This window comes from Strix aluco, chromosome 8 (assembly GCF_031877795.1).
Source record: "Strix aluco isolate bStrAlu1 chromosome 8, bStrAlu1.hap1, whole genome shotgun sequence".
Classification (NCBI taxonomy): domain Eukaryota; kingdom Metazoa; phylum Chordata; class Aves; order Strigiformes; family Strigidae; genus Strix; species Strix aluco.
The window spans coordinates 27,846,612-27,867,358 of NC_133938.1; the positions used below are offsets into that span (position 1 = coordinate 27,846,612).

The 20,747-nt window shown below is 41.5% G+C and overlaps 1 protein-coding gene across 1 annotated transcript in view; it reads right to left on the reverse strand.

Annotated features, from left to right (window-relative positions):
- Positions 1-226: 226 nt before the first annotated feature.
- The window catches only part of TEDC1 (tubulin epsilon and delta complex 1), a 72,960-nt gene continuing 52,439 nt past the window's right edge, over positions 227-20,747 (reverse strand). The window contains exon 8 of the mRNA XM_074832804.1: positions 227-1,484. Within this exon, the coding sequence (XP_074688905.1) occupies positions 1,125-1,484 (360 nt within the window). The 3' untranslated portion in view covers positions 227-1,124. The remainder of the gene's footprint in view (positions 1,485-20,747) is intronic.

Below are 20,747 nucleotides of genomic sequence, written 5' to 3' on the forward strand. Positions count from 1 at the left end.
AGAGCCTCGTCCACCTGTTCCCACCTGCTCCCACCTGCACACAGTCTCCTGCAGAGCAGCAATCGTACTGATGCCTGGAAAGAGGGCCTTCAGGTTCCTCACGTTTGGCTGCTGAGTGAGCCAAGAGCAGCTGGTAATCAGCGACACCGAGCTGGGGTAGTAGACAGAAATCCAGACGGAGGAAAACCCATTGCTCATAGCAATTCACAAATGAAAAGTAAACTGGTTTTTTTTTTTTTTTTACATTTATTTATTTCTGAAAGTGTACAACTAGAATGTAAAAATATTCCTTGGTGAAAGCAAAACAGAAAATGGTAGGAAATGAATGCCAAGTGAAAAACATTTACATGTTCCAGGGGAAAAAGCCTCTGGAGACAGAGCCTGGAGACTCCTCAGGCTTGGAAGTTAGGGTCATATTTCTATTTTACAGAAACTTCCTACAGCAGATCTGTAAGTTATCTCATTGTGAGTCATAACTCGGTGGAATGGGTTTCTAGTTCGTTCTCTTTGAGAACCCAATTACTTCAAGTGCATCACACCAGTAAATGAAATCAGTGTGCTGCTTTATTTATTATTAGGCATTTGTTTTTCCTTATGGTGACTGCATTATAGCTGCCACAAATATGCAAACCAACTGAATTAAACCAGCACACTTTCTTGAACATTTCCAATCTCTCTAAGACTTGGTACTTTGCATGTTCTCCAATACCTGAATTTTTCTGACTAATGAACTCTTCTATTTGCTGGAAAATATTGAATGCAATTAGTACTTCAAAGCACAGCCTCAGTGTATGCCGTGCCTAGCAGCTGAGCACTGTAAAAGAGCCCACTGCTTGGCAGAAGAATTAGAAATTCGAAAGATAAAAGGGAGATTTACACACACTCCCACCAAGGCCTGCTGCAGAATTTAATTGGCAAGGTTAGCAATAAAGGGGCTGCAGAAAGAACCACCAAGGTTATGGCCCCGGTGCAAGTCACAAAGCAGTCAGAAGTTATGATTCCCAGGCTTAAAAATTAGAAATTACATTTGGTTCCTCACCTTGCACTCCCCCATGCCAAGCTGCACAATGTGTTCTGATCAAGTCAGTCTATTCCTTTGCTCTTCTCAGTCCAACTTTATCTCTTCAAGGGGAGATACAAATCACTCCATCCAACCCTTCTGCAATTTCATCCAGCCTCTGCCTGCACTCTTCCCGCAGCTGCTTCAGCTCTCTCTCCAGGCTGGCCTCTCTCATCTGCAGTTCTCTGATCACCTCTGTAGCACTGACAGCTGAAACATGCTCCTTGGATACAGACCTCCCAAAGCCCGTTTTGCTGGCAGGATGTTTGCTTCTGAACACCAGCCTGCATGAACCGTGCATTTTATTTTTTTTTGGAGCACAAAGGTATGTAAGATCTAGCAGTTTTAGTTCAACACTTTCCTGTATCTTTCTAGCAGCGGCAGAGAACCCCTCCTTCTGCAGTTCTTGCCCTCCTGTTTTCACCTGTAGAGAGAACAAAAAAAAGAGGGGGAAAAAAAAGTATGGTAGATTTCTGTAAAAAAGTTCTCCTGCCAGGAAACAACACAAAATGTCACGTTTGGACTAGGATGTACCAAAGAGAAGAGAGCCAGCTCTAAGTGTAAACCGAAGTACGTGGCAGTGAAAACTGAATTAAGCTAACATGTGCTTTCTATCAGAGGCAGCAGCCTCAGTGACCAAAAAGCTGCCAGCAGTCATTTGTTTGCAGATTCAGTCTACCAGCCCCTCCACTGATGACTAATACACAAGGGCTCTGCACGCTTCCGTCTTACCGAGGAGTGGGTGGTTTGACTTCAGAGCAAAACACACGGAGCAAAAAGGGAGACCCAGCAGAGTGACCTTCATCACCATTGTGCTTTAAGCAACTGCGTTGTCATAACAGATTAATTGCCTCGTGACTAACAGTATTATTTCAGTTTGCAAATGCTTTCTGTACTTGGCAATGCTAAAAAGTAGGGATGACAACTGTAAGCTTGAAATTCCTTAATTCTCAATTCTCATTATGGGGTAACAAATAGGAAAAGGAAAATAATGGAGTAGAGACAAAGAAGTGGAGGCTAAGACCAAAATGAGTACCAGGCAGCACACTTTCACTTAAGATAGGCCCAATAAAACAAAGCTTTTCTTGTGACAGAATCACAGACTGGATGATAAAAGCAATTGTATATACCAGGATTTCTCCAAAGCATTTGATTTAATGTTCTCTAACAATTTGATTTGAAGAACTTACAAGACGGTAATTGCCTTGCCAATTTTACTAGTGGATTAAACATAAATTCAGTGACTCATCTCAAAATTTATTTGTCAGTGGAGAAACATCCATAAGAGGAGGTACCTTGCTAAGGCCTTCAGGGAAACAGTTCGTGGTACAATGGCATTTTCTATTTCTGCTACGGCAACAAGCTGCCAAATCAGCTCAGGACAAAAAGCAGCAAAGTTTCAGAAAAACAATGCTGCCTCTGCAACCTGCACAAACCCCAGAGCGCTCCTGGAACTTGTGCGCAGTTCTGAAGTTCAAAAAAACCACAGGGAAACAGAGAGTAGGATTCAAAGGCAGGTCACCCAATGACTCACAGCCCAGAAGACAAGCATTATAGCATGAAACTTCTAGAGCTCAAACTATTCCATTCATGGAGACAGATATATAATTTGTTTTAGATCCTAAAAGAAAGTGGAAAAGAAAGTGGTGAGAGACCAGACTTTGCTGACAAAGCTGTAAGATGATCAAATGGATGAAAATTTGAGTTAGATATTCAGCTTCAGAATAAGACATTGTTTCCTACTGTGAGGATAATGAACCATGAAATGCTTCATTGCAGCTCGAGGGATGAATCCTTTGGCCAAAGCTCAGCTCAGGTCAAGCTCAGTGTTAATGATACCCCCTTCCAGCCTTGAAACTGCTCTGCAACCCCTCCCCTTCCCTGGCCACGGGTGAAGCTGAACAACTCCTTGGGGTTTTAAATCTGCAGATCTGCATTAAGATATTGATATCTCACATATTAGGGCTTTGTCAAATTCCTGTAAAGTCAGGGAATCTCCCTGAAGCACTAGAGATCAGTCAGAGCCTAAAGCAGCACCAGCTGCAAGGACAAGAATCTTGAGGTCGCAAAGCCCCCCCACCTTTGCCACTGCCAAGCTACAAGTACACAGGGTTAAACCAGCTGCCATATCTGGAGAAAAAAGGATTTTTTCCACAGATCAGTAGGGAGGGCTTCATTACTGAAATTCAGAAGCTTTTGACAGAGAGGGGGTCAAGATTACATTCTCTTACAGTGAGAAACACTGCAGGCAGGAGGGCTGCAGTCGCAGTTAAATCTGCCCACTGACACCAACTTCACCAGGACTTCACTCACTCATCCCAAGTCTTTCACCAGAATATCTTCATAAGCTTTGCAGCCAAGCAATTAATCCTCTCCATAGTCTTCTGATGCGTTATTCTCCCCCTTCCTCCCGCTCAAAAAAGATTAGGAAAATCAATAAAATCAGAAAAGGAGTAAATTTCTCTGATAAAGCCTTTAATGTGTTAGGAAGAATTCAATGTAGAACCATCTGTTAAAGGAGACCTCTGTTGATTAAGGCATTTGAACAGAGCGCTGAGAGAAGTCTATCTTTGCCCTTGTCCAAGAACCAAGGGTCCCTCTTTAAAATAATGCCCAAGTAAACCCAGGACATCTCTTGCTGTTGGCTAAAAGAATATCTGAGTTTCAGTTCTCTAACACCACTTTAGAAGAAATGGAAAAAATAAATGCAATGTTATCTGGTCTCTCCACTGCCAACGAATAAATGGAAAATGAAGTTTACACAAAGTGGATTTAACACTGGAATCCAGGATGGGAAAAATTTCCCATTACTTACAAAGAACAAAATCACTCAGCAAACAGAGCCCACAAAACATTATTTATTTTTCGTATTAAACTCAGACAGAATACTAGTAGGGCTATATAAAAGTATTCCTAATGAAACATAGGTTTTCATACTCTCCACCAGCCAAAATTGGAGAATTTTATTATCCATTGTGCAAGGTACATGATGGAAGAGCACACTCCTCTCAGCACTAAGTGCACTGAGTTTTAACTCATAGCAATAGCAGGAATAGGAATTACTACACTGAAGCAGGAGCAGTTGTAAGGACAAGGACAACAGCCTTACAGTTAGGCAGTCAGGGAAGCAGAACAAATTCTGACATCTGAGTATCAGAAGGGCACTGCACATGTTCTCTTCTGTAAAAAGGACCAATATTTCCTGGGACAACATTAGATATATTTAACAGGCGAAATTTTCAAAGTAACGAATATGAAATAAGAGAACTAGTTTAGCAAAGCACTATTTTATTTCATATCAGCACAATCTGGAGTTGGAAAGCTAGCTTGAGTTTTTTTTCCACTGTTCTTACTGGTAAGCTCTGCAACCATATGTATGTCCACAAATACTCTTGCTGCGGTCCGTAGACTTCAATAGCTAAAAATCTCTGAGGGTTACCTTTGAGTAATATTCTTTACTCTTCACATCCAGAACACTTGTGAAAACACTCAATAACCTCCTCCTGTACGGTTAATTGATGCTCTTTAACAGCTTGCTGTCTCCCATTAGTCAGCACACAATGATTATTCTACACTGCAAAACAATCTCAGCAGACCACTTTGTATTAAACAAACATATTGTAAAAGATTAGGAGCCTCAGCATTTTGTGCCTGCCCGTCTCTATCCCACAGCTCTCCCTTTCAGTCTCAATCTACCAGCTGGAAGTTGAATTCCCAATTAGGTATGTAGTGCTGTCTGACAACTGCTGCACATCCTCTCCAAATAAACACAACAACATGATAATCATCGTTTCCACTTCTACAGAACCAACCTCATCCCAAAGGGACCCCAGTACATTTTGAGAAAAGCCATGCCAAACGTAGAGGGAATCAGCTGATGAGGAATCAGCATCTTCAAACTGACACACGTCCCGCTCTGCAGTGAGTACCAATCTGGTTAGCTGTTCACAACAGCACAACAGAGCAGTCACTCAGATGCCGTAGCCGAGTCCTTGGAAGCATGCTGTCCCTCTGCATGCTTCACAGTCAACATACCCTAGCAGGTTTCACACTCCCAAGACCATGATAAACTAGCAGGAACCTCCCACGGCAGCGTGTGTCCACACCAGCCCTATGAGGGCTGCAGATAGACAGATGTCATGAGTGTACACTGAGGCAAGTACTCTCCCGTCTCTCAATCGTGGCAGGGTTCCTTCTAGCTCTTTGCCTCACCATGTCACCAACCACTGCTTAGGACAGGATAGTGGCCAAACTGCCCCAAGTGCTCCCAGATGGTTTCCTTTAAAATAACTTAAGTCTTCCAAGAGACCACCATAGGTTTTCAAAAGGTATTAATAACTAAAAGCTAAAGAGAAAACTATAATAATTTTCATGTTTTAAGGGGAAGCCAACGAGCTAGTGTAGTTGCAGAAAGGAGTATTGCATCTTAGATCACAGACTGAAAAGGGACTGAAGTGATAAGACAGCCTGTGCTGTCCTCTGGAGCCTGGCATAGTGCAAAGGGTTATGGTGTGCTGGCAGACTCACACGCACAAAGATGCAAAGGGAGAAGCACTAGAATAAAACTGATCTCTTCAACATTGGCTGGAGGATGGGCAGAGACAGGTAGCCTCTAATTCCTGATGTGGCAGAATTAAGCCAGGCAGAATATCCATCTAAGGTAGAAAGGATTTCCCTTCCCCCCAGGGACAGCACCATCACTGATCCTGCATTTCCCAAAACTTCCAGGCTGAGGTCTAAATGGCCAAGCCAAAACAGAAAAGGGTGGGCCCAGTCCAGGAGGCTGCCACGTGCACTGGGAAAGGGTCAGTGAGGTGAGGCACATCCAAGAAACAGGCTGAGCAGGCAGCTCAGCTCAGTCCCCACCATGGAAGATTAACTTAAGCAGTGATGCACGGGAGAGACCTACACACGATTAACTTCCCCAGCACATCCTCCCCCTTCCTTCTCTGAAATTTCTTCTAACCTAAGATACTACTGGTTGTCCTTTTTATCCAGACAGCTATCTCAGCTGTTTTCAGACCTGGGAATCATCTTGCTTTGAATAAATTTTATAGGTATGAGTTCAGTGGGCAAATCATGGGAGAGGTAATGTGTCACACATTTTAAATAAGCTGCCTTCCAGTTTCTTTGCATGTTCCACTGTTCTGATGCCAGAACAGTAATACCCAGATTCACCTCCTCTGGATGTGTTGCAATTTGTCATGTAAACAGTCCCAGTCTTTCAGCTGCCCATCCTGTGGAGGTCTACTTCTATGAAGTGCGTGGATAACCTACACATTCAGCATACTTGATCTCTCCTCGAAGAGAAGACCTTCCAGCCCTTCCCAATTACTGCTGTGGTTTCCTCAGCTCCTTCACATTTGCCTGCATCATGCTGGTAACGAGCTTCATATCTCATTCTGCGTGGCTCAGAAACATCCCCAAGAGGCTGATCTCTCAGAGTTTTAACAGCTCGCTAATGAAAAGTGCAATAAAAATGATGCACAAAATGGTTCTTTTTCTGCTAAAAAGCAAGCTGAATGTGAAATTATTTGCAGAGAATTTTACCAACATACAAGACATCCCAAAGAGATGCTAAGATATCTAGATAACGACATCATGTTATTTAAATCATTTTCAGTAACGACCTAACAAAAGTGACAATCTTCCAAATGCTGGAAGTCAACATTTCAACTTGTTAAAACTTCACATGGCAATCTGAAAGCCTCAGAAAGCAAATGAATGCTGCCTCTCAGTTACATACTTGAACGAAGCCACTGGCTAGAGATGAAGTTTAAAATGCAGCAGCAATGAAAGGTCCAAACGTCTATTTTGAGGAAGGGGGGGGGGGGGGGGGGGGCATAAGAGTATTTCCATTTTATGATCATGTTGCTGGCCAGCTTTGAGGAAGGAGCAGCAAACCAAATTGTTGGAGCTCCTTTTGAAGTGGATGATAAAGACCTGAATCATGTCATTATTTTTAAATCACAATCTCCTCAAATTATTCTAGGAGTTTTGCAGAAATGGTTATAATAATGGTATTGTTCAGAAAAACAATGCACAAGCTTAGAAATGGCACATTTTTTGCCTCCAGTCCTATCTGTCCACTCATTCTCTCTTGTATTTCTCTTATGAATAGGGAGAAGACCCCATATGCATACAGCGTGAAATACAAATTTTTCTTGCCATTCTGTACATATACTACAAACGGCAATGCCTGCCTTTGCTGGAAGATACAGTGCAACCTGCTCCTTTGTGCTCCAACTCACAAGGAACAAACAGAAAAATCTCAGATCTTGTCTTTTCAGGTTGGAGAGTGAAAGGAAATTAGGAAATATAAATGGATGCAATATTCAAGCCACCAAGTCATACTGCCTTTGCTATCAGGGCATAATCACCCAACACCTTTCATAAGCTCATCTAGCTCCTCTGAAAACACCAAACAGCATTTGACTTGCACAATTTTTTATTCCTAAAGGAAGCTCATTTCTGAGCTTTATTTTAAAGCTGTCCCATCTAAGATGGCCCCCCATACCTGGGGAGTTGAAAAAGGTGAAGTGAACTATTACATGCTTGGAAATATATGATTAATGAGGGGCCAGACTGCAGAAATAGAAAAGACCTGCCAGGTCAGCCAGTGCACTCACCTGCCTGGCTCCGAATAGCTCCCCAGCCCATCTCAATATCCCATGCACAGGCACTGAGAGATGTTCCCCCCGTTGGAGGAGCTGCCCAGAGCTCTCAGTCTCCATGTATACTGTGCAGACTCCTGTTCAACATACAAGTGTAAATTATAGATAAAGATCTGTAAGTAAAAACCAGAAGTGGGATAAGCACAGAGATATTGGCATCGCTCACAGCCAGCCAGCATGGATGCTTCACAGAAATCCTGACAGCTGAGTGCTGGAAACCAGGCACTGCAAATTAAGGCTAGTTTAGGAGTTTTCAGTTTCCAGACTGGAATCCAGATCAGTCCAAGGGCTGAACCTTGCAAACACTTGTCTTTAATCAGTACCAGCCTGAATAACACTTTATAAATGATGATTATTTATACTTTTTGCTGTCTTACAGTTTATATCTAGCATTTATTCCACCACCACCCCCTCCAACCTGCCAAGAAAAACCTTGCAGAACTGCAATCCCAGCTGACAGTCTATCTGGGATACAAAAAACAGGATACAGAAGGATTTGCAGACTACTTTTAAGAAAGCCCTCCTTGTCAGCACTGAATAAACAGTACCAGTACAAAAGAAAAGAGCAAAAGGAAATAATAAGTGAAAGTATCAATACCATAGAAGAGGGAAGAGCAGAGTCCACTATAAGCATAGCAGAAAGACCTGTAAGTATTAAATAGAAGTGGAATACAATAAAAATAGTCACAGGGATCCCACAATTCCCACCCACAATCTCTTTGTGCTCCTATACAAGAATTTCCTGGCCATACAATACATATTCTGCACCTTGTTGCACACAGAGCAGTACTGTAAAACACACACCATGGTCTGTCTGTGAAAGAAGATGCCCAAGCAGAGTTCGTCTCAAACATCATTAGAGATAGAAAGAACTGAACAAGCCAAGACCGTTGCTCTCCGTGTTTGTCACTGTTTTCTGTACAGAACAGAACAGTTATGAATAACCCAAGTGTTCTGTGTGCTTGTGTGTCCCCAAAGGCAGAAAAATAAAACCTTTTTCACACATAAGTAGGGTGAGGGCTTTACACTTCTTCAACAATAAACAAATAATAATTTGGCTAGAGGGACGGTTTCTTTTAACAAAAATGGTTGCTTTTTTTTTTTTGAACAATCATGGTTAAGTGTATGGCAAATGCTTTCCTTCCTTAGCTATAGACAGTGACCCATTCAGCCTTAGAGAAGCAGAGAAAGGCACCATTTCAAGGGATGCTGTGAATGCATAAGGGATGGAAAATCAAATCCTGCAGCTCCTACTTCTGGGAAAAACTATGGAGCAAGGGGGGGGGGGACGGACGACACAGGGCAGACACAAGATTCTGCAGAGCCTATGAAGTTCAAACATTTGCTGAACAGTGACTTCGAGGAAAATAAATCAGACCCCCAACCTTCAGAAAAAAAAAAAAATCTAAAGGCATTTGCTGCTTATACAAAGAAAAACATGAGTTAAAGCAAAAGCAGTATCTGCAATCAGCTGTTCTGGAAACATGACAACACTGAGTAAGCAGGTGTTTCACTATAAAAAAATACCTTAGTCTAATTTCAAATTCATGTCTTATAGTAACTTGTCCAAATGTAATTTCAAATTTCTAAGAAAGTTATAGAGTTAGTACTGCAGCTCTATAAAACTTGTCTCATTGAATCAAGCTGCTTTGCTGTAAGCTTTCAAGGTTTTTAATTTTCAGCAGCAATTTCTACATACTGAAGAGCAACCAGTTAAAAAAGCTGGAAACCATCATTTTCTATTTTAATAGCTGAACATTTCCCACACTGTCTTGCCTAAATGAGATTTCTTTCTTCTTGTGAGATCCTTGATTGTACACAAAGAGACTTGATGTTCTTCTGAAATAGCCCACTTAATACCAATGTTCATGCATTTATGGATTTAAAGTCATAATAAACTGATTAGTCTAACCTACCACAAAGCACAGCCTCAGTATCTCACCTAGTAATTTCTGCAGTGTTCTACTACATTTTGGTAGGCTACAGGGTCTCTTCAAGAAACATACTTTTGTTTTTTTAAACACAGCCTCCAGCAGATCAAGAAACTACCTTATCACTGCATTATCTCAGCAGTGAAATACATTTATGGTTAAAAATATGCCCCTTTTCAGTGAGTTTTGCCTCAGCCAATGGATTGTCTTATACCATCTTTCATCTAGTCTTATACCCTCAAAACTCCACTTCTAAGAACTTGCAGAACATAATCCAGCTAAAACTTTGCCTTGGTTAGATTACACTTTTCTCACCTCTCAGACAGATCCGAACAAATATTCCTTTACCACCTCTCCTTTAATCCTTTTCAAACTTTCAACCATTTTCCAACTGTGATGGTGGTATAAGTGGGGCCAACACATTTCATTAAGCTCTGAACTTTGATCTATATCTTATTCATCATTTAATGACCAGGAGCAGGTAAAAACACTTAGTTGCCAATAACCTAAAAACTTTTCTATGACCCACTACCATTACCTTCTATTTCATAAGGCCATGAAATGGAAAGGTTTGCACATACCCAAAACCTGATGCTTGTAGGCAGATCAAACTGGTTTGAGGTACATGCACGGGTATTCCTTACTAAACCCAAACTCCACCAGCAGTAAGAAACTCAAATAATTTCTTTTGGCTTTACAATAATTATAACAGCTAAAGTAAAATTTCACCTTAATTACTGATTTCTAATACTTGTTATTAGTTCAGCAAGAGTAAAAATCTTAGGCCTTTGGAATTGGTGGCAAATAAATGAAAGGGGTGATCCCAAAGTAGTATTAATGGGGACATTATTTGTACCATAAACTATGAAGACATTTCAGAAAGGTTGTAAAGCTGAGCTATAGCAACTGACAGAAGATGTAATTATACAAGCAGCTGCATTCCAAATTTTGCCCGGATTTGCAATTTCCTGCAATTAGAGAGGAATGTATACATCTCCATCTTATGCATTTTAAGCAAGACATTCACTATTCAAATGCTAGCTCCCAGGCGTACCTATTGTCATTCTGAAACAAACTGACAGGGAAGCCACAGAGAGGCATCGTACCTATTTTATCTAGGAACAGGTCATTTTTTTAACTGGGGGAGGAGTCCTCTGAGGGGAAACTAAAAATATAGTTTTAACACCGGGAACGCACATAGCTATGTATGACGAGAACAGCTACCACGGTCTGGCAGGGCACTGCTGCTCTGTGCTTCCTTTTATTATAAACTGAATAGTGCAAAGCACTTCGTAAGCCTTCAGAATGACATCCACACCGGTCTCCAATGGAAAGCTTTTAGTTGGGGAGGAAGCACAGTAATGGAAAGTTAGAAATTAATTAAAGCTTTTGAATGAGATAATTTCATAAAGAGGAGTGACCTGATCTTGTCTGAATGGATAATACTTTTGTTGGTTTCATTTGGTTTGGGATGTTTTGGCATTGTTTTTTTTTTCTTAAGGTAAGAAAATGGGTCTGTGTTTAGATTCATGCATCTAAATACCACATTGATAAGTCAGAAAAAGTCAGTTCATCTTAAGATAAAGGAAAGGAATATAGGATTTAGAAAACAAGAAAAAGAACAATATTAAGATCTTTTAAGGGTCTTTACCAGAAAAACGCAAAGTACACTTCCAAATATCAATACAAAACACAAAAACACATGACTAATAAAAGCATTGCCTGGTTGCTGAGTCTACAAATATCTATCACACAGGCAAAACAAAAGGGAAATTAATCCTCTTAGGCCTAAAAGCAACTGAACTCTGTGACTGCTGTGCAGTGAGCCTGTGTGAGCAGACTTGCTTACAGTAAGGGCTTCACCCAGCTCTCCTCCTGAGACAGAGCTGCACAGGATCCTACCCTTGAAGAGATGCACAAAGAGGCAGCTGCTTCAAGGACAGCCTTTGGGTGGGATTGCTGAAGGACATACTGAGGCAAACAGCCCAGAAGAAAGGCAGCTATGCTGAAAGCCTCATAAGATACATCCCTCTTCCACAAAGCTACAAAAAAGTTTCCTGTTGTATGGATATTTTCTGAACTCTCTGTTCCTGAGTTTTTGGCATGAGTAATTTGCTTTTCTAATAGTTAACTTTTGAGGAGTACAACTGAACTCAAAGAAGAAAAAATAGATGGGAGTCAAAAATGTGATGTGATTATTCTATTGCAGCAACTCTGGGCAGAACCAGCCAGGGACAAATCTTAAAATAACAAATGGTCTTCAAAGAAATCAGCAATTTCTGCATCACCTCTGTTCATCTCAAGAGGATGCCAGTGATGCCAGCACAAAAAGAGCAGACATGAAGCATCAGCAAGAGCATACAAGACAGCCAGAATCACTGTGCTCTGGAGCCAGGAGCTCACCTAAACCTCTTCAGCTACTTCCCGAGAAGATATGCAAGCCTTGCCAGCCTGTAGGGTCTCGTACAGTCCCACTGCTCCTGGGAAGGTGGGACAGCTCCAGGCAGGAGCTTTATCAAACTTGCAGATTCTTTACCATGGACTAAAATCAGACACAGTTCAGACTTGTTGAAGTCCCACATGCCACACAATTCTGAATGCTCACCACAGGGAATAAGAGATAAACACGTATTTCCTTCTCCAAATTATAAATCTTCAGCATTTTATAGGAATTAAAAAAAAATCCATTCTAACAGCCCAGCCTTTTATAATGCATTTCTTTTTAACTACGATTTTATCTCTAGACTTTTCAAAATCCTTGAATTCAATTAGAAGATCACACAAATTAATGTAGTAATAGGCACATACTGAAAATGTATGATATGAAAACCAGAGTATGTCAGTGTAAGTAATTTAGACACTTGCAAAAAGGCTGCAGTGCTACTTTGAAAAAGACCCTGACAACTACAAATTACAAAGGAAGGCAACAGACAAGTATTGCTTCATATAATAAATTGCTCACTTATTTTTCAATTTGTTCTTCCAAACTTTTATCTTGGGCAGCAGAGACAAACACTGATGATATGAGATATCATCTCAGATCTAAGTGACTTACAGAGGCTTGGAGGGCCCCACTTTGTTTTAAGGAAAGCTTTATCACTGTGCAACATGAAAGTAGCCACTTTAGAAACAAAGTGCTGCTTGTGACTTGCACTTCTCTATATTATCCTGAATATGAAACAAATTCAAGCAAGGTAGTCCCTGCATATGCAGCAAAAAAAAAGGAATGTTTATACATACTCATAAAATACATAGATGAGAGGAAGGTATTACCACCTAGTCACACAAATTTTCAGAAAAGGGTCTGTCTTATGTAAAAATTACAAGGAAAACGGAAACAACACACAAACAAAAAACCCTAACCCCCGCCCCCCCCCCGCCCAACTTCTAGGGAGTTTCTTCTCAGTTTGGTTTTTAGTTAGAAAATAGTCCCTTGTCCCCTCCAGCGGCTTTGCATGTCTGCTGCAGAACCTCCACCAGCACCCAGCCCTGCAGCTCTCCTCTCTGCTTTTGGGGGAGGCCAGAGCAGTGCACCCAGAGCAGCAAAGGTCACTCCAGCAACCCAGCCTATCCACAACTATGACGAGGCAAATCAACTTTTAACTCCCAGGTGGAGATTTGTCTACACAAAACATTTTCAGAATTTCAGCGAAAAAGCAGACATTTTCTAAGGCCACTACTCTTAAAATATATTCATCATTTTAAGTTTTGATGGCGAGTAGCAGCTCTAGGTGGATGTGAAGCTGCTTGAATGGCCATCGTGACTCTTGCAGCAGTCAGAGGCCGGGCTCTACAGCTAGCCCGCAAAGGAAGAAAAAAAAAAAAATCAAACAGCTCTCAGGGTTTTGAGAAAGTCGGTAAGGTGAAGAATTAGAAGGAGTGAGTTCTGAGCTCGGAAGTGTACTAAAGCTTTATTTAGATGCATTTCTGGCTGGGAAGAAGAGATGTGACTATTAAATTACAGATTTACTTTTATGTCAGCTCTTCTACAAGCACAAGGGACAAAGACACTGAAATGGGTTCGATGCTTTTTCCCTCTTATGATCAAGTACCCTCGTTTTCAGGGCAGATGACAGAGAACAAGGTCAAGGTTTTAAGAAAAAAAGGAAACTTAAAGTTTTGAATGCAGGAATGCAAACAGTCCTTCTAAAAGCATCTCACCTAAAACTAAGCAGTACTGCAAAGTACACAACGCTTATAACTGCTGCTGATGGAGGAGGAACCCATCCCAACAGTCTGCCCGGAGCTGTAAAGCAAGCCAGATACCTCCTGGAAGCTACCGTCCCCGAAACCCACTCTGAAAGGTTCAGTAAAACACACTAATAGTGTTTCAGGTAGAGCTGCTCTGAAATACAGCCACTGGCTACGGTATTAATATGGCCTCTGTCAGCCAGAATTAGCTATGTCCCCAAGATCCTGCCCTTGTGGAGGACAACATTTGTTGCAGTGGCTCACCACTTGCAAGAAGTCTTGAAATCCAGCAACCTTGTGGTCACAGGTACCTTAAATCCCACTCATTAGCCTCCAAGCTTTTCACATTCAAGAGATAAAGGTGGTGCTGGGACCTGCAATATTACACACTTTGTACATCTGAGCCCTACAGGCATTCCTAGTCTTCGTCCATGTTTTATTGCGTGTTTTAGCTGTGAGAACATAAGTATTACACTTATTTCTTAAAAAGGCACTGAAACATTTACAGTGCCTACAAAACACGTTCCCTCATTGGAATGGGCTTTTTTACAGTTTATTGTTAAATAAAGCTCATCTAAAATTTATTGGAGTATAATTCTTCAGCTACATTTACTACACGTTTCATTGCCTTGGTTGGTATCCAACATCTTGTCAAATAATGCGAGTAAAATATTAACACTGGTTATTGATTATACTTTAACTGATCCTGTCACCTGAGCAAACATTCTGCATTTTGGGAAAGGAAGGGAAAACAGCACCTTTTGGGAAGCAAGAAAAAACTTTCACCCATGCTTACTTCAAACCCCAGAGTTCTGCACACAGAACAGGAGACAGCACTCAAGTTTTTAATGTTTCTCTCTTCCCTAAGGAGCTGGAGTCTTTTAGAATATATAAGCCCCATGAGGAATGTCAGGCTGGGTAATTTATTTTCCGTTACAGTTTTTGTGTGTTTGAAGTTGGTTTGCTGATTTAGCAACTGGTACAGAGTCTCTGTCTCTCTCACAGTTCAGCACTCATTCAGCAATCTGCACAGCAAGTTGCATCTGCAAATGAAGAATACTTATCTTTTTCATCTCTTTGTGTGCTGCAAGCTTAACAACATCGACTATTCAAGTCTGACCAACCTGCACAGAGTTCTTAGAAGCGAGCAAGATTCTTTCAAACATCACCCAGCTCTGCTTATCTGCAGTAACTTTCCACGTGCACACCAACCTTAAACCAGGCTAACTAGGGGCTTCAGGTCTAACGCAAATATTAGATCCTGCTGTGAAGAAGAGAACCGATGTATGGAGATAGCTTCTTTCCTCCTTCTAACACAAGGAAGAGCACACTGTCCTCCTCCAGGAACAATCACTTGGATCTCCACCACAATCTCCACAGGCACTTACCAGAAGCAAGTGGACTCAGATATCCTGCTAGAACTATTGATGAGTGACAAATAAACCAATGCAAGAAAATACATGAGCAACAAGTGAATACAAACATTAGAATCTTACTTCCTACTGTTTACAGTAGATCCATGCTTTCTAATAACCTAAATCTGCTAATACCATGGCAATTCCATCAGCAGCAAATTTAATCCTACATTTAACTAAATAACATAAAAGCCATTAGCCTTGTCCCTCCTTGCCATCCTCCTGTCCATGTCCTCCATTGCTTTCTTTGATGGATGCTTCAGTTGATCTCTCTGGGTTTCCTCCCCCTACACAGGCATCTGGGCCCAGCCAACCATGTATTTCCAAAAGCTGCTCTTGTGGCCTTGCTAGTTCTTCAATTTCTTTTGCATGAAAAGCTCCACTGACAGCTGCTTGGCTCCAGATGGAGGTTTGCAAATACAAAGTGGAACACAGAAACACTCTGGGACCAGGGAAGGGGCAGGGGAAGGGAATGTGCTGACTGAGGAAATACGCTGGCACTGAACCATTCTCTACCACTCCTCCACTTCCTGCACCCCAGACAGCCTGGATAATTAACTACTCACTACACTAACATCTTCATATTAGCTGAAAGCCCAGAGAGCTAGAACAAACAGCAGAAATAGTAAAGATGCAGTGTGAACAGTTTGCTTAAAAAAAAAAAAAGAGCTTTTGACAAGCCTTCAGAGAGTTCTTCAGTGGGAGTTCACCTGTCTCTCTGCCACAAGTCCCGAGTTTAAGGCAGCAGAAACAAAACCTGGCCCCACACCTGTGCAGGAGGGAACACAGCACACCAGCAGCCCGAACAACCCCCAACAGCGCTCTTTCCCATTCACAGAGTGGAGAAAATAACGAGTCACTGTATTTCCCTCACCTACACACATAAACTGCACGTGCCTTTATTTTCACGCAGGTCAGCCATACGCACAGCACAGCCACCAAGCACTAGCAGTGGCTACTCGGGTACCCACAGCTCCAATTCATTGTGAGGCATATCTATAGAAAAACTTTGGAAGTGCACTTGTTTAAGTAGATTTAAAAAACCCAACCAAAACTAGAAGGATGTAGGACTATGTTTCAGCATCAGCCTCTAGAGTTGCTACCCTGTTTGAAAAAGTGAAGTCTTAAATCAAAGTGCATCAAAAATCATTCAGTCTTTTATAAATGTAAGATCCTTAGGAAAAAAAAAAATCTCCTTTTATTAGACCCTACAGGGTCTCCAGCAGTGTGCTGTGATGAGCTGGCAGTGGCAAAAAGTTTGAGTGAATCACAGGACTCGGGGTGGAGTGAAAGCCTCTGTTTCACCCACTTGATGGGGTGTTGCAGGCTGCCACCACCACCACCGACCACCCCTGCACCTCCCCTCTCCTCTGCAAGAGACAACAAAACATCCCTGTCCCATACAGCCCCTCCCCAACACACTATGAACCCAAAGGGCATCTTATGAAATGGGCAGCCCTGCATCCTGCCATCCCTATCAAGGCTGTGGGTGCAATGGTTTGGGAAGGTTAGGGGTTACTGAATGGAAGGGGAGGCAACTGATCAGGAGGAAAATACAGAAACAAAGAGAAAACACAGGTTTCAGTGAGCTCTTCCACAGTCATTAAGGAGGTCTGATATGCACCAGGGATTACAACCTCTTAAAGTCAACTCTGGGTTCTCAGGCACAACATAAGCCAAGCATGCAAAGCACAGCCACCAGTATTTCTGGCGAGGGCTCTAGTGTGCAAAGAGCGTGTTCAAGCTCAGATTATTGGCTCTAAGTCTTTCTGGGCCATGCTTCAGAGATGTATGCATGAGCAAGCTCCATCCCATCATATCACCATCTCAAAGGAGTCTAGCTTGCTTTTAAATGCTAGTGAACACAGAGGATCCCAAGATACAACATTCCAAGTTTCTACAAAAGCTTCGTACGGTGTGAGCATTTATGTGATGAAAACTGAAATTATCATCATTTGGCGTCAAATACTCTGCATTCCAGTTTGCGGATGCCAAATATTTAACACAGAGTGAAATCAAATCCCCCTCTCAAATAGAGGAGTAGATAACATGAAATATTCAGAAAGGAAAAAGCAAACAAACAAACAAGTTCTCTTCTGGAATTAGGAGATTTCATCTTTTACAGTTAAGTTTGTTTCTAAAAGAAACATTTGTAAAGCTTAACCATTTCCCTCAACTTTCTGATCATTTACAAATCCCCAAAATGTCAAAGATGACAGTTATTTGCCCAGTACTGCATGGAAAAGAACAAAGCTAACAATAACAAAGCCCCATATTCAGATCACACCTCTGTCATATGCCTTTTCTCCTCTAAGATACAGAACACATTGCTGCCTAGAGATGGGTATCAGTTAAAATGTCATATTAATCAGGGTTTCACAAATCACCCAAATCCCATGGCAACATTCAGGTATCTTCTAGTGAATGTCTCTGAAAGGTTTCAGGGTCATTCCAAGCACATCACCAAAGAAATTGCTGAGGGCAGGCAGAAACAAACCAAGACAAGTTCCTTCATTTTAAAAGATTTTAAAGTCAATGATTTTAACTACCAGAATCAGTGTGCAAATGATCAAACTTGCAATAAATAGACACATCGCCACTGAAACCACATCCTGAATAATAATCAGTTGTTTAGTAGTGCAAACCAGATATCATGGCATAGCAATGACTTTAACACACCTGAAATACCTCTACACAGTCCAAAATAAATGAATCAGTCACAGACTTGCATAAGTGTAAAAGCCTTCAAGTTTTCAAGCCCAATCCACAGTCTTAGAGCAGGTCCATCTCCTCTTCAGCCATCCCTGACAGATATTTGCATAACCTGGTTTGTGCAGGGTCCACGAATGGAGACTTCACAGCTCACCAGACAACCTACTCCAACATTTCTCTGCCCTGGGCATTAGGAATTTTTTTCCTTAGTATCTGACTAGAATCTCCGTGTTGCAATTTACACACAATCTTGTCCCACTGACTGAGTACATGCGGAAAAAAACCCAGAAATAAAAATCTTTCCCCCACAGGTAACTTCTTCATATTCAAAGAATCACATGCTTCACCTTAGTCTTTCCATTTTTAACAGAAAGGCCTTCAAAGACCTTATGTTCCAGACTTAGTGTTTTTCATTTTTCTCTTCTGGACTCTCCCCAATTTCCCTCCTGAATTGTGATACTCAAAACTGGATGTAAAGAAAGAGGAACAGTACCTTGTTATTTTAAAGTTCCATTTAACCCAGCACTGTCTCCAATAGTCTTCAATAGCAAATAGCTAGGGAATAATTTTAGGCCTAGACAAATACATAACAATACCTCACTGGAAGATACAACTTCCTAAACTCCGGTAGTTTGCAGCTGAAGGACTTTCCTGACCAGAGAATACTTTCCATATTTCTTGCTTAACAGTGATTTTTTTCTTCATTATTTTGTCCAGTAATTCCCTCTAGGTTCACCCATCATGAAAACCCAAGGAGCATCAGAAGAACAGTAAAAGAATGTTTCCTCCTGCTCCAGTATGATACCCCTCTTCACTCTCTCCTCTTCCAGTGCAAGGAGCCCTAGCCTAGGTAATTTTCCTCATGGAGAAAGTCTTTCACAACTTGGGTCATCATCACTTCCCCTCCCTGTGCCTTTTCAGCTCAACCACTTTTTTTTTTTTGAGTTATGACTGGGACCAGAACTGCACGCAGCATTCCTGGAACAGATGGGAATATTTTAAGTTTTGCTTTCTCCTGCTTTCTTAACAATTCTTAGGATTCAGTTTACTATTTCTGACCACTGACATTTCCACAGAACCATCATTATAACCCCAAGAGCTTACTCACATGCCGTGACAGTCAGATCAAAAAAACCACATGTAAAATTACAATTCTCCCTTCAGATGCATTTTGTTAGATTTATTTCCATGCAATTTTATCTGACATTTTACCACTTCACTACTCAGTACAAGGACCCTCAACACTCCTTTGCTGTTGTCCTTCATGTGCTCTCAGGGATTTAGTCTCATCTCCCAACCCGGGCACCTCGCTCTGCACCTCCTTTCCCAGAGCAGTCGTACACACGCTGAGCAGCACGGGCCCGTGAGGCTCCACCGGTGACTGCCTCCGCAAACCCATCACAGCCGCCTCCTCTCCGCTTCCTGCTCTGCTGTTTGCTCAAGGGTAAGAGGAAAGACAACCACGTGGGCAGTTTATTTTTGTTGAGAAGCTTTTCAGGGACTTTATCAAATGCCATTTTTAAATGCAATTAAACAACGTCAATTCAACCCCCCTTGCCCACATGCTCACCGGTCCTTTCCAAGAGCTTCAACAGATTTTAGATTCATGATTCCCCTCTGCAAAAACTGTGCTGTCTCTTCCCCAGTATATCACGTTTGATCATGTGCCCTCAATTCTGTTCTTCAGAACAGTTTCTACTCAGTTGCCTGGCACAGAGATCAGGCCTACTGGTAACAACAGACATAATTACTCTGTGGATTATCACGTTTTTTTTGTTAAGTACAAGGTAGCGGGCACAAGAGCTATAATAAACTGTACTGTCCTTCAGCCGGGCATGCCTGTGAGAGCCAAAATAATTTCCAGATGTCTCAGTATTGCAAGATACAAAGTTAGAGATAATGACCACTTTAGCTACTGCTATATCTTCTCTTTGTTTGACTAAAAAAATAATATAGAAGGAAAGATTTGATAAGCTTATTTCTCTAGGGAAAAGACTGAAGAGGACAGAAACATACAATTGCTAGAGGAGGCTGCATTCAGCAAGCAACCTGACTGTGGGGAAAAAAGACAGACTACAGGCAGAAAGCATCACATAAGCAGCAACACTATTCAAAGGAAGGGTTGATATAAAGAGGATTGATGGAGAGTCATCTGACTCCCAGCATTCCAAAAATTGCTGTTGTGTAGCATTACAAAACAATTCTGTTCCAGGGCATATAGAAGAGGAGGCATTTGTGATAAACCATCCTTTTAACAACACACTTAAGATGCACTACACTTGTTACCCACAGTCATAAACTCACGTGACATTCACTGAATCTCAGAAACACTGGAACTAGACTGACCATCATTCAAATCCATTCAGTGGATCTATTTCAAAATACAACAGGAATTAATTAGTTAATCCTTCTGGATATATAAGACTCAGAGCATATCTTGCTTTGGAAATCATGCATTGGAAATTTTATTTTTAGAATTCAAGGTCTGAATTGTCCTGCAAGTCATGTCCATTTTGCCATAAAAGCAACCAAATCTGATGATGCTAGAGACCTGCCTAGTGCAGTAGCCCATCACCAACAGTGATCGACAGCAAGTGCCTAAAGACTATAAGACAGAGACAAATATATGGAGATACTTCCTCAGAATATTCCCCCAGCCTGCAATGATTTGTACTCCCACAACTTCTTAAGTTTGTAATTTGTATCTGTATATTTGAAAGTCTTTGATGGACTTAATCTTCCAAGAATGTGTCCAGATTTCGAA